Source organism: Halichoerus grypus, chromosome 8 (genome assembly GCF_964656455.1).
Source record: "Halichoerus grypus chromosome 8, mHalGry1.hap1.1, whole genome shotgun sequence".
NCBI classification, from domain to species: domain Eukaryota; kingdom Metazoa; phylum Chordata; class Mammalia; order Carnivora; family Phocidae; genus Halichoerus; species Halichoerus grypus.
The window spans coordinates 68765975-68782811 of NC_135719.1; the positions used below are offsets into that span (position 1 = coordinate 68765975).

At 39.4% G+C, this 16837-nt stretch overlaps 1 protein-coding gene across 3 annotated transcripts in view; it reads left to right on the forward strand.

Moving 5' to 3' along the window:
- The window catches only part of UBR1 (ubiquitin protein ligase E3 component n-recognin 1), a 148979-nt gene extending 134289 nt beyond the window's left edge, over nucleotides 1-14690 (forward strand). For 2 of the 3 annotated variants that reach the window (XM_078079463.1, XM_078079464.1), the window contains 3 exons: nucleotides 3141-3311; nucleotides 11922-12023; nucleotides 13106-14690. In XM_078079463.1, coding sequence (XP_077935589.1) covers nucleotides 3141-3311; nucleotides 11922-12023; nucleotides 13106-13247 — 415 coding nt within the window. In that variant the 3' untranslated portion in view covers nucleotides 13248-14690. Of the gene's footprint in view, nucleotides 1-1726; nucleotides 3116-3140; nucleotides 3312-11921; nucleotides 12024-13105 lie in introns of those variants that run through there. The other variant, XM_078079465.1, reaches the window with a different exon arrangement.
- The last annotated feature ends 2147 nt before the right edge of the window (nucleotides 14691-16837 follow it).

Consider the following 16837-nt stretch of genomic DNA (forward strand, 5'->3'; position numbering starts at 1 on the left):
ATAAACAAGTTACATTATATTCATTACTAATACCATGTATGAATTACCTGTTAGTTGCTTTTGTAAGAAAACAGCATGAGCTTAAACACATGATTCTATATGATAAAGTAATGTCCTATAAAGTTAACAGTTTACACTTACCTTGCTATAATATGATGTAAGTTATTCAAATAACATAAATTCATGAGCTGCACACCACCAATATAATGTCCCTGAATGGAGAAATTATATTCATACCCACCTTAGCCATTGGTGTGTGAATATTTCATATTTGAATCACAATGCATCATGTCTTAAAAATAATAGGCTAAAATTACTATTGATGCAATTATGTATCCTTGACACTGAGGTGGCATCACACCACCACCCATAGCAAATCAGATTAATAATGATGACATATTAGCAGTAACTTGTAAGTAAAAGGCAAGAATCCGGGGCACCTGGGCGGCTCAGTTGTTAAGCGTCTGCCTTCGGCTCAGGTCATGATTCTGGGGTCCTGGGATCGAGCCCCGCATCGGGCTCCCTGCTCCGCGGGAAGCCTGCTTCTCCCTCTCCCACTCCCCCTTGCTTGTGTTCCCTCTCTCGCTGTGTCTCTCTGTCAAATAAATAAATAAAATCTTTAAAAAATAATGTAAAAAAATAAAAGGCAAGAATCTCAGCAGTCTGAAAATCAAAACCTATTCAAGACTTCATTGATGATATACTGGTAATACAGCATCTCTTCCCCAAATTGCAGGAATTCCAAAGCTCAGTTAGGAGTTTTGTAATATTAAGTAAGCATTGTACAGCAGCCAAACTTCTTAATAAACTTAATTAGAGCTCTCAGAAAACATAAATAACTCTTAAATTTTGTTTTAAGGGTACCAGTTAGTAATTCTAATGAACTGCCTTGGCGTACAAAGTGACTATTGTAGTCCTTAGTCATATGTTAAATAACTTGCTGTCATTTGAAGGGGCAAAGAAAGGGATTGCAGTTTATCATCATTTTGAGGGTTTGAAGAGCCCTTATGTGGCCCATTCTGAGAATCACTGCCCTACAGAAGTCTAAGGAAATTCTCCTATTCTGTTATAACCATTGCTTTGAACCCTGAAGCCGGGGAGTTTAACAGGCCCAGCAGGGGCTTGGGCAGCCCATACTCCCGCCTCTGTTACAAGATAGAATTGGTCTTGGTGTTAGTTCCCTTGCTGTTTGTCCCATGCAGATTAAGTTCAGCCACCTAAAGAAATGGCTGAGCCATTTACCTTGCAGCCCATAAAACGTTAGCTAGATGGGGGCGCCTGGGTGGCTCAGTCGTTAAGCGTCTGCCTTCGGCTCAGGTCATGATCCCAGGGTGCTGGGATCGGGATCGAGCCCTGCATCGGGCTCCCTGCTCCACGGGAAGCCTGCTTCTCCCTCTCCCACTCCCCCTGCTTGTGTTCCCTCTCTCGCTATGTCTCTGTCTGTCAAATAAATAAATAAAATCTTTAAAAAAAAAAAAAAAAACATGAGCTAGATGATTTCAGAGATTGCATCCAGCTCTGAATTCCGTGATTCTCCTATTTTTAGGGCTGTATTGCAATCCCAGTGAATAGATGTTATCTTCCCAGGATTAAAGAGTATCACTGTGGGCTCTTAGGAGGATCTGAGAAGAGTGTTAGTCATTAATCACAGTGAAGAGCCCCTTGGATGATATTACTACATACTGGTTTCAAGTAAAGTGAAAATAAATCTTATGATCTCTTCCAGTTTTATTGTCACCACCAGTTTCCATTAAGACTGAGCCATTTCTACTGTAGGAGGGTAAGCTGCCCAGTTACTATACTTTAGGTATCACCCCTATTTTCCTCTATAGGATATTAGTGACTAGGACTCAGCCATCCTGCGTGAAAAGTGAAAGATTTTGGCTTTATCCAAAAAGAGCTAAAATTATGTTCTTCCCCCTGGAAGTGAAAATAGCCTCCTCATCTCCAGGAGATAGGCGTGGAATACCTACGCACAGGGTCCTTCTGCTCCTATGTGGACAATGGTTTTCTTATCTTACCTGAGAAACAAGGGATCAGAGAATAAACTGTTAATACCTTACTGGAGATGGAGATTCTTTTGGTGCTCTTTCTTCTGACCCCATTATAAGCCACATTGGATCTCAACTTAGTGGTTGCATTTATTTATTACTCCCCAAATAAAGGAATTCTTGATGTTTCTTGTATGTCCATTATAAGGCAGAGAGAGGAGTGTAGAAAGCTTCTTTTTTAAAAGATAGCCACTATCGCTTTAATTCAGAGAGTGATACCCCTCTCTGAGGGGCATTATAGCAAGGCTGTAGCACACTACTGTGTAAAATGGTACATCTCAGTGTACTACTTGGTTCAATTCAAGCAAGTCAATTCTGTCACTTTTTCCTTCCTAAAGACTTGCTTTGTTTCCCAAATAGAGGTGTATGAACTCTAAGACTACAGTCTTTCATTTCAACCCTAAAGATCTCAATACTTATAATGGACAGGAAATGTGTCTAAACCCTTACTGCACATTTGTGATTAAAAAAAAAAAAGTACACCTAACAGGGTCATATTCCTCTAATATTGAGGACTTTAAGCTTGACTAAACCAGTCCAGAGGAGGGAGTTGACTATAAATTGGTCATGTCAGATGAAGACTAGATTCTATCAAAGTATCTCAATCTCAAGGCATATTTAATTGCCAAACTATGGGAATTATCAGGACACTGTATATTTAATAATACGTTTTCTTACTGTGGATTAATCAGGAGATTTTTTTTGTTAAGTCCTTATTAAAGAGGAATGATCTAATTAAATGTTTTCTTGTGTTTTGGGCTGCCTGGGTGGCTCAGTTCATTAGGCATCCGACTCTTGATTTCAGCTCAGGTCATGATGTCAGGGTTGTGAGATGGGGCCCTGCATCAGGCTCTGCAATAGGCATGGAGCCTGCTCTCCACGCTGGACATGGAGCCTGTGTGGGATTCTCTCTTTCTCTCTCCCTCTCTGAATGAATGAATGAATGAGTGAATGAATGAATGAATTTCTTGTGTTTTAAGAGCTTTCTTTGCTGCAAAGCAGCCAGTGATGAACACAATTCATTGCTAACTGGATATATCATGCTTTTATTGTTTCTCCACCATACTGAATGTTTTCTTCCCCTTTGAGGTGCCCACGGTCTGCAGATGATGAGCGAAAGCACCCTGTCCTCTGTCTTTTCTGTGGAGCCATACTGTGTTCTCAGAACATTTGCTGCCAAGAAATTGTGAATGGGGAAGAGGTTGGAGCTTGCATTTTTCATGCACTTCACTGTGGAGCTGGAGTCTGCATTTTCTTAAAGTGAGTAGTGAGTGTTCTGGAAGCTTATAATGAACTTAAGGAATCTGAATCCAATCTGGAGGCTATTATGGTGGGACACTATGTTGATAGGAAATGGTCTATCAGAAGTTAGACTATAGACCGGTTATTCACATGAAATTGCATTTGAGAAGATACTACAGAATTACAGATAAGCTGGGGTGGAGCAAGATGGCAGAGGAGTAGGAGACCTGGATTTCGTCTGGTCTCAGGAATTCAGCTGGATAGGGATCAAACCATTCTGAACACCTACAAACTCAACAGGAGATCGGAGAAAAGAATAGCAACAACTCTCTGAACAGAAAAGCGACCACTTTCTGGAAGGTAGGACGTGCGGAGAAGTGAATCCGAGGCGATATTCAGGAGGATAGACGGCGGGGGAGGGGCCTCTGTCCGCTGCTTCTGGCAAGTGATAGAGCTGCGGAACACAAAATCGGAACTTTTAGAAGTCGGCTCCGCTGAGGGACGTCGCTCTGGTGTCTAAGTTGGGGGTGGAACCCTCGCGGGACAGTATGGTCTCAGGACCCTCGGGGTCACAGAAAGACGGGGGGTGCCTGAGTGCGGCAGAGCTCCCAGGTATCGGAGCGGGGAAGCCGGCTGCAGAGACGGAGCCGAGGCGCGGGCTCTCAGCTCGGGGTTGCCATAAACCGTGATCCGCGGCACAGTCGGGCCACTGCTCCTCCAGCAGGGACCCAACAAGCGGCAGATCCGGGAAGACTCCCTTCCTCCCTGGGGAGGAGCGGCGCGGGAGTGCACCGCAGGGATCTGCTGGGTTTGGAGACTCCACACGGGGTCAGGTGCCAGAGATAGAAACGCTCGGTCACAGGACGGGTGAGCACGGACTGCGGCCGGAGACCGGGGAGACGGGAGTGAGTGACTGCTTTTCTCTGAGGGCTCACTGAGGAGCGGGGCCCCGAGTTCTCGGCTCTTCCGGGGCGGAGATTGGGAGGCCGCCATTTTCACTCTCGGCCTCCAAAGCTGTACGGAAAGCTTGCAGGGAACAAAAGCTCCCGAGATCAAACCCCCCGAGCAGATTGCTTAGCCCGGACCAGCAAGGGCGGGGCAATTCCGCCTCCAGCAAAGACATTTGGGAACCATGGCAACAGGCCCCTCCCCCAGAAGATCAGCAAGAACAGCCAGCCAAGACCAAGTTTACCCATCAATGAGAACAGCAGAACTCCAGTGCTAGGGGAATAATGCACATAGAATCCATGGCTTTTTTACCATGATTCTTTAGTCTTTCAAAGTTAATTTTTTTTTAATTGTCTTTTTTTTTTGAATTTTTCTTTTTCCCTTTTTCAACCAACATCTTATCAATCCCTTTTTTAAAAAACATTTTTATTTTTTATTTTTAGAGTCATATTCTATCCCTTCCTAGTAGTTACCCGTATTTTTGGCATATATATATAAGTTGTTCTCTCTTTAAAATTTCAAGCCTTTAAAATTTTGAGATAGTTTCTTCTAACAGATCAAAATATACCCTAAATCTCTAGTGTATGGTTTTTTTCTACTCCCCTGCCTGATCACATTCTCTCCCTTTTTTTCTTTTTTTTTTTTAAATCCTCTTCTTTCTTTTTTCAAACAACTTCTTATCAATTCCTTTTATAAAATTTTTTATAACTTTCATCTTTACAGTCATATTCCATCCCTTCGTCATATCAACCCTTATTTTTGTACATATATAAGTTTTTCTTTCTTTAAAATTTTGGGAGGCACTTTCTTCTAACAGACCAAAATACACCCAAAATCTAGTGTGTGGCACTGATCTATGTACCAGCCTGATCATATTTGATCATATTCTGGTTTTTTTTTGTTTTGTTCTGTTTTTGTTTGTTTTTATCTTTATCTTTTTCTTTTTCTTTTTTTTTCTTTTTCTTTTTTGTCTCTTTCCCTTTCTTTTCCCCCTGCTTCAGGTCTTTTCTGATTTGTTTAGAGTATATTTTCTGGGGACATTGTTACCCTGTTAGCATTTTGTTCTCTCATTAATCTGTTCTCCTCTGGACAAAATGACAAGACAGAAAAAATCACCTCAACAAAAAGAACAAGAGGTAGTACCGACTGCTAGGGACCTACTCAATATGGACATTAGTACGATGTCGGATCTAGAGTTCAGAATCATCACTTTAAAGATACTAGCTGGGCTTGAAAAAAGCATGGAAGTTATTAGAGAAACCCTTTCTGGAGAAATAAAAGAACTAAAATCTAACCAAGTCGAAATCAAAAAGGCTATTAATGAGGTGCAATCAAACATGGGGGCGCTAACTGCTAGGATAAATGAGACAGAAGAGAGAATCAATGATATAGAAGACTAAATGATGGAAAATAAAGAAGCTGAGAAAAAGAGAGATAAACAACTACTGGATCACGAGGGCAGAATTCAAGAGATAAGCGATACCGTAAGACGAAACAACATTAAAATAATTGGGATCCCAGAAGAAGAAGAAAGAGAGGGGCAGAAGGTATATTGGAGCAAATGATAGCAGAGAACTTCCCTAATTTGGGGAAGGAAACAGGCATTAAAATCCAGGAAGCACAGAGAATCCCTCTCAAAATCAATAAAAATAGGTCAACACCCCAACATCTAATAGTAAAACTTACGAGTCTCGGGGCACCTGGGTGGCTCAGTCGTTAAGCGGCTGCCTTCGGCTCAGGTCATGATCCCAGGGTCCTGGGATCGAGCCCCGCACTGGGCTCCCTGCTCAGCAGAGAGCCTGCTTCTCCCTCTCCCTCTGTGGGCTGCTCTGCCTACTTGTGCTCTCTCTGTTAAATAAATAAATAAAAATCTTTAAAAAAGAAAACTATTAAAAAAAAAAAACTTAGGAGTCTCAGAGACAAAAAGAAAATCCTGAAAGCAGCTCGGGAGAAGAGATATGTAACCTACAATGGTAGAAACATTAGATTGGCAACAGACCTATCCACAGAGACCTGGCAGGCCAGAAAGGACTGGCAGAATATATTCAGAGCACTAAATGAGAAAAATATGCAGCCAAGAATACTATATCCAGCTAGGCTGTCATTGAAAATAGAAGGAGAGATAAAAAGCTTCCAGGACAAACAAAAACTAAAGGAATTTGCAAACACAAAACCAGCCCTACAAGAAATATTGAAAGGGGTCCTCTAAGCAAAGAGAGAGCCTAAAAGCAACATAGACCAGAAAGGAACACAGACAATATACAGTAACAGTCACCTTACAGGCAATACAATGGCACTAAATTCCTATCTTTCAGTAGCTACCCTGAATGTAAATGGGCTAAATGCCCCAATCAAAAGACACAGGCTATCAGATTGGATTAAAAAACAAGACCCATCGATATGCTGTCTGCAAGAGACTCATTTTAGACCCAAAGACACCCCCAGATTGAAAGTGAGGGGGTGGAAAACCATTTACCATGCTAATGGACACCAAAAGAAAGCTGGGGTGGCAATCCTTATATCAGACAAATTAGATTTTAAACCAAAGACTGTAATAAGAGATGAGGAAGGACACTATATCCTACTTAAAGGGTCTATCCAACAAGAAGATCTAACAATTGTAAATATCTATGCCCCTAACATGGGAGCAGCCAATTATATAAGGTAATTAATAACAAAAGCAAAGAAACACATTGACAACAATACAATAATAGTGGGGGCCTTTAACACCCCCCTCACTGAAATGGACAGATCATCTAAGCAAAAGATCAACAAGGAAATAAAGACTTTAAATGACACACTGGACCAAATGGACTTCACAGATATATTCAGAACATTCCATCCCAAAGCAACGGAATACACATTCTTCTCTAGTGCCCATGGAACATTCTCCAGAATCGATCACATCCTAGGTCACAAATCAGGTCTCAACCGGTACCAAAAGACTGGGATCATTCCCTGCCTATTTTCAGACCACAGTGCTTTGAAACTAGAACTCAATCACAAGAGGAAAGTCGGAAAGAACTCAAATACATGGAGGCTAAAGAGCATCCTACTAAAGAATGAATGGGTCAACCAGGAAATTAAAGAAGAATTTAAAAAATTCATGGAAACCAATGAAAATGAAAACACAACTATTCAAAATCTTTGGGATGCAACAAAGGCAGTCCTAAGAGGAAAGTATATAGCAATACAAGCCTTTCTCAAGAAACAAAAAAGGTCTCAAATACACAACCTAACCCTACACCTAAAGGAGCTGGAGAAAGAACAGCAAATAAAGCCTAAACTCAGCAGGAGAAGAGAAATAATAAAGATTAGAGCAGAAATCAATGAAATAGAAACTAAAAGAACAGTAGAATAGATCAACGAAACTAGGAGCTGGTTCTTTGAAAGAATTAACAAGATTGATAAACCCCTGGCCAGACTTATCAAAAAGAAAAGAGAAATGACCCAAATCAACAAAATCATGAATGAAAGAGGAGAAATCACAACCAACACCAAAGAACTACAAACAATTATAAGAACATATTATGAGCAACTCTATGCCAGCAAATTAGATAACCTGGAAGAAATGGATGCATTCCTAGAGATGTATCAACTACCAAAACTGAACCAGGAAGAAATAGAAAACCTGAACAGACCTATAACCACTAAGGAAATTAAAGCAGTCATCAAAAATCTCCCAACAAACAAAAACCCAGGGCCAGATGGCTTCCCAGGGGAATTCTACCAAACATTTCAAGAAGAATTAATACCTATTCTTCTGAAACTGTTCCAAAAAATAGAAATGGAAGGAAAACTTCCAAACTCATTTTATGAGGCCACCATTACCTTGATCCCAAAACCAGACAAAGACCCCATCAAAAAGGAGAATTACAGACCAATATCCCTGATGAACATGGATGCAAAAATTCTCACCAAAATACTAGCCAAGAGGATACAACAGTACATTAAAAGGATTATTCACCACGACCAAGTGGGATTTATCCCTGGGCTGCAAGGTTGGTTCAACATCCGCAAATCAATCAACGTGATACAATACATTAACAAAAGAAAGAACAAGAATCATATGATCCTCTCAATAGATGCAGAAAAAGCATTTGACAAAGTACAGCATCCTTTCTTGATCAAAACTCTTCAGAGTATAGGGATAGAGGGTACATACCTCAATATCATAAAAGCCATCTATGAAAAACCTACAGGGAATATCATTCTCAATGGGGAAAAACTGAGAGCTTTCCCCCTAAGGTCAGGAACGCGGCAGGGATGTCCAGTATCACCACTGCTATTCAACATAGTATTAGAAGTCCTAGCCACAGCAATCAGACAACAAAAAGATATAAAAGGCATCCAAATCGGCAAAGAAGAAGTCAAACTCTCACTCTTTGCAGATGATATGATACTTTATGTGGAAAACCCAAAAGACTCCACCCCAAAACTGCTAGAACTCATACAGGATATAAAATCAATGCACAGAAATCAGTGGCATTCCTATACACCAACAACAAGACAGAAGAAAGAGAAATTAAGGAGTCGATCCCATTTACAATTGCACCCAAAACCATAAGATACCTAGGAATAAATCTAACCAAAGAGGCAAAGGATCTGTACTCAGAAAACTATAGAATACTCATGAAAGAAATTGAGGAAGACACAAAGAAATGGAAAAACGTTCCATGCTCATGGATTGGAAGAACAAATATTGTGAAAATGTCTATGCTACCTAGAGCAATCTACACATTCAAGGCAATCCCCATCAAAATACCATCCACTTTTTTCAAAGAAATGGAACAAATAATCCTAAAATTTGTATGGAACCAGAAAAGACCCCAAATAGCTAGAGGAATGTTGAAAAAGAAAAGCAAAGCTGGTGGCATTACAATTCCGGACTTCAAGCTCTATTACAAAGCTGTCATCATCAAGACAGTATGGTACTGGCACAAAAACAGACACATCGATCAATGGAACAGAACAGAGAGCCCAGAAATGGACCCTCAACTCTATGGTCAACTAATCTTTGACAAAGCAGGAAAGAATGTCCAATGGAAAAAAGACAGTCTCTTCAACAAATGGTGTTGGGAAAATAGGATAGCCACATGCAGAAGAATGAAACTGGACCATTTCCTTACACCACACACAAAAAATAGACTCAAAATGGTTGAAAGACCTAAATGTGAGACAGGAGTCCATCAAAATCCTAAAGGAGAACACAGGCAGCAACCTCTTCGACCTCAGCCGCAGCAACTTCTTCCTAGAAACATCGCCCAAGGCAAGGGAAGCAAGGGCAAAAATGAACTATTGAGACTTCAAGATGAAAAGCTTTTGCAAAGCAAAGGAAACAGCCAACAAAACCAAAAGACAACCGACAGAATGGGAGAAGATATTTGCAAATGACATATCAGATAAAGGGCTAGTATCCAAAATCTATAAAGAACTTATCAAACTCAACACCCAAAGAACAAATAATCCAATCAAGAAATGGGGAGAAGACATGAACAGACATTTTTCCAAAGAAGACATCCAAATGGCCAACAGACACATGAAAAGGTGCTCAACATCGCTCGGCATCAGGGAAATACAAATCAAAACCTCAATGAGATACCACCTCACACCAGTCAGAATGGCTAAAATTAACAAGTCAGGAAATGACAGATGTTGGTGGGGATGTGGAGAAAGGGGAACCCTCCTACACTGTTGGCGGGAATGCAAGCTGGTGCAGCCACTCTGGAAAACAGTATGGAGGTTCCTCAAAAAGTTGAAAATAGAGCTACCATACGATCCAGCAATTGCACTACTGGGTATTTACCCCAAAGATACAAATGTAGGGATCCGAAGGGGTACGTGCACCCCGATGTTTATAGCAGCAATGTCCACAATAGCCAAACTGTGGAAAGAGCCAAGATGTCCATTGACAGATGAATGGTTAAAGAAGATGTGGTATATATATACAATGGAATGTTATGCAGCCATCAAAAGGAATGAGATCTTGCCCGTTGCAACGACGTGGATGGAACTGGAGGGTATTATGCTGAGTGAAATAAGTCAAACAGAGAAAGACATGTATCATATGACTTCACTGATATGAGGAATTCTTAATCTCAGGAAACAAACTGAGGGTTGCTGGAGTGGGGGGTGCAGTGGGAGGGATGGGGTGACTGGGTGATGGACACTGGGGAGGGTATGTGCTCTGGTAAGTGCTGTGAATTGTGCAAGACTGTTGAATCTCAGATCTGTACCTCTGAAACAAATAATGCAATATATGTTAAGACCAAAAAAAAAAAAAGATTGCGGGAGGAGAAGAATGAAGGGGGTGAAATCGGAGGGGGAGACGAACCATGAGAGACGATGGACTCTGAAAAACAAACTGAGGGTTCTAGAGGGGAGGGGGGTGGGAGGATGGGTTAGCCTGGTGATGGGTATTAAAGAGGGCATGTTCTGCATGGAGCACTGGGTGTTATGCACAAACAATGAATCGTGGAACACTACATCTAAAACTAATGATGTAATGTATGGTGATTAACATAACAATAAAAAAATTTTTAAACTAAAAAGAATTACAGAATAAGTTTTTTTAAAAAAAGGATTCTGTTCACATTTTAATTATTTGTGGTATATTTTAAGCATGATAGAGTTTGTATTAATTACTCTGGTGTTGTGTAACACTCAGGTGTGGTGAAAGGGCTTGGAGTCTCAACACTTATATTTAAAAAGTACCTATACAAAGTTGTCCTTTGAATATGTTCATTTTCTTCATTTCCTCTATCAAGCAACCATTGTTTTCCCTGGTCTCTCAGCAAAAGGCTGAGAGTGGAACAATATGTTTATGAAAGAAGAGTACAAGTTCCCTGAGAGAAATATGATTCAAAGTGGAGACGTGTGCTTTTTCTTTCCATTCTCCCCATGTAACGTAGTTTCTGTTTATGTAAGCAAATATCTCACTAACTATGGAATATATAATTATTGCTTGTAGGCTTCTGTTGGAACAATGGTAATGAATTCATAGAAGCCACACCCAAACACCTATTTTCTTCTTTTAGGAAATTTACAGCATATAAACCCATTACCTATTCCAACTATTTATTTTATGTTACTCTGTGGTACTTATCCCTTCTGTACACATGCACACAAACATTCTTTTTATAGCTTCATTTCTAGGCAATGAGAGTCCCAAGTAACTTCACAGTGGCGGTGGTTCTTTATAATCTGCACTGTTGGAGGCTGGCTCTAACCGGAAATGGCTTGACACTTCCCTAGCTGACCTTCTTTCTGGCCCAGCATTATCAGAAGAAGAGATGTTGTTCTGTCCTTCTGTTAAGCTCCCTCCCCACTCTAGGTTGTAGGTCAGGAAACAACAGAAACAACCCCGGCCATCATTTTCCAGGGTATCTATGGCTCAAGTAGGACAGCTTCCTTCCTCTCTTCAATATATTCAGTCGGTATTAATGGTCCCATTTCCCTAAATCCATTGATACTTTCCCATAACTTCAATAAAAATAGCAGTGGTCACTCTCTTTTATTTAGACAAAATACAATTTAGTCTATTTGTCTATGTTTATTGTCTTTATACTGAATTCCTAACAGATATTGGCCATGTCTTTTCTCTAGATTAACTTTGATGTAGTGCCTATCATTTGCATATATGCACTTAATAATATTTCCTGTTACTGTTTTGTCCTTCAGAATCCGAGAATGCAGAGTAGTCCTGGTTGAAGGTAAAGCCAGAGGCTGTGCCTATCCAGCCCCTTACTTGGATGAATATGGAGAAACAGACCCTGGCCTGAAGTAAGATTGGTTTGTTTTTCATTTTAGTCACATTATTGTACATGGACGGTAACAGTTCTTTAAACACAGAAACTGATGCTAAATATTGAGAGATATTTTTAAATAGGTGCAAATTAAAAATATTAAGGATGATACCATTCTAAATGTAGCACATAATTTTGAACAACTTTGTGCTTCTCCAGAATGTGAGGGTAATACTTTCCTAAAATGAAAGATACAAGCCATCCAAATGTTTGAATGTTATGTTATTTTTAATCAGCCTTTCTTCAGAATTACTTAGAAGGTTTAAGTATGGAGATAGTCTTTGGATTAAGGGAGAAAATAGCTGAATGGTGCTTTGTCAATGACTGAGGATAAGATCTGGGTTGTTCCAGAAAGGTAAGAAGAAGAAGAATTTTTTACTTAATTAGGCACCTTGAAAATACCCAACCAGCTGAGACACTTGAGTGCCTCCAGAATGAGAATCTCATAGTTCTCCATAATTGCAACAGCCAAACTTTAGTCATTTCGGGTTAGCTGCTCTACAGTGTTACAAACTGTACAACCTTAGGATTGATGTGGAATAGTTTTGTTTAAATAGTTGCTAATCACCAGCAAATTTGTATGTCATAAGGACAACAATAAGCAAATATTTCTGAGCATCAGAATATAATTTGAGGGCTTAGTGTTATAGCTCAGACTTAATCTCTACTATACAAAGACCAGAAATCAAAGCTAAATAAACTGTATGAGGCCAAAAGCCATTAAAGCCCCATCAGACTACCCAAAAAAAGAATAGAGTTGCTTCATGTTATAAACCTCACATTCAAACGGGGTCTCATAATGCCTATGATATACTTTGCCTATTTTCTGAATAATCAAGGAGTAAATTTCTGCTTCATCAGCTAAGTAATCTATTAAGTTCATGGTGATTAGTGGTGAAGGGAGAATATCCCTTTTAAAACTCTGTCGTGGTGATTCCTCCCAGCTCTAAGAACATCTCAAGAGTGTGAACTAATTTAGGCAATAAAGATGTGGCAGTTATTTGATTTGAACTTACGTGTTGGGTTTTTTTGTTTTGTTTTGTTTTGTTTTTCCTGAAGGAGGGGCAACCCCCTTCATTTATCTCGTGAGCGGTACCGGAAGCTCCATTTGGTGTGGCAACAACACTGCATTATAGAAGAGATTGCTAGGAGCCAGGAAACTAATCAGATGTTATTTGGATTCAACTGGCAATTATTGTGAGCTTCAACTCTGCCTTGGGACAATCACAAATGAAGACAGTAATGAAGACTGATTCAAAATTATGGAGATCTTTCTGAGGGCTGGGGAGGGGTTGGAGGGTCTTTTGCTCTATGTCCAGATTCACATACATCAATAAAATATTCCTTAACGGAGTATTGCTTTCAATTAGTGAAAATATGCTTAAAGGAGAAAAAGGACATTGATTAATCTGTTTTATGTTCCAGAACACTAAAAAATGCTTCTTTACTCCAAGTGTCTGATTCTGCTATCTCCAGAAAACTCATTTCCCTTCCTAATCTGTCCCACTTCATTTCATTTCATTCACCTGGCAAATGAAGTCACATTAAGCAGTTGTGGACGTTTTTATATGTTGGTTAACTCTTCTACAGTTTTGTATTTGGTATTTCCCACACACACCCAGGTTTAGTTTAGCTGACGTTGGAACACTGACAGGACTCTAATCTGTGGTAGTCTTCCTTGCAGCTAAACAGGAATTGCAGAAACCATGCAGTATACTTCAATTGAGAAAGTTTCCAAAAGAGTAAATTTTTTTTATTATTTCTCTTTTAAGGAAATACCCCTAATGTGCCACTTACTGTTTCAGCCAGAAATTAAACAAATCTTTCTCTGGGCAAAGTTGCCATTTCTAAGGCAAATTTCTGCTAGTGTGGAAAAGCTTTTTTCGCACTGTAGACCTCAAGAACAGGATAGGATAGAATAATGTATTCATTATTCATCCCTCATGGGCCAAAGAAACTATAGTCCTCACCTCTTACCACAAATAGCTTTGCTGAGTTTTGAAACTATACTTTATTTTCCAAAGGCAAATTTCTAAAATGAGTTCGCTTATCTTTTGTTTGTGGCACCATCCTATTTGACTCTTAAAAACCTGATGCAGTTCTGATATAAGCTATCTCTAGAATGAGGATAAGAAAATTCCCCCAATGAATGGAGCATGGCAGCTGTCAATTAGAACAATCAGACTGAAGCCAATTCTGTAACTTTCTATGTCTTTGTAAAAGATAAATCCTTCAGTTGTTATCTGTGTGCAACCTTTTCATAAACTCTGGTTTTATGACTAGTACAGACAACCAAAAAAGCCATGTGATCAGTGGTCATGTGTCCTGTTATAATATGCTGTGGTTGAGCCATCTTGTTTATAAATAATAGAGCTCTCCCGAATGTGTGCATAGACTTCTTGATTTTTGGCTTTAACTTTTTATATCGAGAACTTGTGGTATAAACAGCAGACAGAAGATGAATTGAAACCTTCCATTTTAGCTTCTGTTGTCTCTGGAGTAATGTTAGGAATTTGAAAGATGCATTCAAAGACCATCTGATTTTGCCTTTGGTGACTATCGTCCTATATGTGTGTGAATGTTTTCCTATCTTCTTTTTGCTCAGCAAAGGCAAACAAATAAAAATACATTTGCAAAGTGATAATGCACATTTGGGGTTAGATTTTTTGGTATTTTTATGTAAAGTAAAGAAAAGGTGGGCTTTGCAATAAAGGATTGGCATGAACAGGCATCAGAATCACAATCATGATTATCTACTTGAATAATTATTATTCAGAAGGTATCAGGAAACAGATACAATTCCACTGAACAATTTGTAACAAGTGATGAGTGAGGATCAGAAAATTCAGTATTCAGCTTGTCCAATTTACCAGTATGATTAAATGATTAGAACATCTCCCTTTATTTCTGATAGAAATAATGGGTGGATTGTCTGGGAAATCTGAGCCAGAATAGGCAACAGAAGATGCTGACTTCTGCCCTGATTGGCCCCGGTTTAGCAAAGATAAACTGACTTTTAATTTCTAGTCTTTTTATATTCACTTCATAAACCCTGGGGTTAAGCTCTTAAGCTGCCAGAGGGACTACCCTGTAATGGCCAGTCAGACCTTTACTGCCAAAGAACACATTTCATATTGAGCTCCACTTTCGAGATTGACTCAGACCCCTGCACTGGAGATGAATATGTGTCTCAGTGCTGCCCCCAGCCCTAGGGATTTCTAATTATATTCAAATATCATAGTGGTTTGCCTTCATCATTGCAAACAATTTAATCATGCTTATGGAGTTTACTTACAAATGAGCAAAAAGTCACTTTATTTTCATTAGTGTAGTATGTGGAGGAACTGGTTCAACAAGATGGCTCCAAAACTGTGTTTTTCTAATGTTTTTGGTGAGGGGCTGACAGGAATTTTAATGATAGAGTGAAGAAAAACATATATCTGTATAATTAATTTATTTTGCTGGTGTATGGGCTGTGAGTTCACCTGTTAGTGGTCATTTGTCATTTCATAACAACTATGCATTTGGTTCACTGTGATGATGATCTATATCTAGTGACTGCAACATGTTTATACCACTGATTCAAATTCCATCCATGATGAAGTTATACAAATAATGCATATATTGATATCTTTTATTGCAAAATGTAAATTTAAAACTTGTATAATGTTCTTGTGCTTTTTGAAATAAAATATCTTATATGTGTATATTTACAAAGAAAAAAGGGACTTCTCATGTTTGGGGATTTGGGTTTGAAGTATAAAAACCTGTACCTAGAAAGGAGCTCTAATTAAATGTTACCTCTGCCAGCCCAGACAAATTCTTTAAAACACATGGGTATTGGGGCGCCTGGGTGGCTCAGTCAGTTAAGCATCTGCCTTGGGCTCAGGTCATGATTCCGGGGCCCTGGCATGGAGCCCTGAGTTGGGCTCCCTGCTCAGCGGGGAGCCTGCTTCTCCCTCTCCCTCTGCCTGCCGCTCCCCCTGCTTGTGCTCTCTCTGTCTCTCTGACAAATAAATAAAAATCTCTTTAAAAATAAAATAAAAGACATAGGTATTCAGTGTAATGGTCAAACTTTCTGACCATACATTCCATCAGTAAATAACTTTTAAGCATGCACTATACATATAGAGAGAGAATTTTTTATATTCAGTACAGTACTAATGTATTAAGTACATTATAAATGATTGCCCAAAAATGGGGGTTTAAAAAATCAGCTGAAAAATAGAATATTTCTATTTAAAAACTTCCAGGTGAATCTATGCATCTCTTTAGGTATGTACACCCCATTGTGGACACAACTGTCTAGAGCAACACTGTCCAGGAGAACTCTGCAATGATGGCAGTGTTCTCTGTTTGCACTTCAATATGATAGTCACTGTCCCCATGCAGCTATTGAACTTTTTGAAATGTGGCTAGTGCAACTGAGGACATGAATTTTTTATTTCATTTAATTTTAATTAAGCTTAAATCATCATGTGTGGCTAGTAGCTACTATATTGGACAGCATAAATCTAGTTAATGGTTCTCAGACTTGACAGTGTTAGAATCACCTAAAGAGCATTAACAAAATATAAATTTCCAGATTTCACCCTTGATCCTGAATCAGAATCTCCTGAGATTGAGCCTTTACAAAACCATTATGATCTCCTGTTTCTAAACCATTACCCTTAAATTTTAGAGCTTGCTTTCTTTTTACCTCAGTGATTTTAGTCTACGTGCCAAAGAGCCTCAGAAAAGTAGATCAGAGAGGGGGAAAAGTGCCAAACTTGGATAGTTGTGTTATTTCAT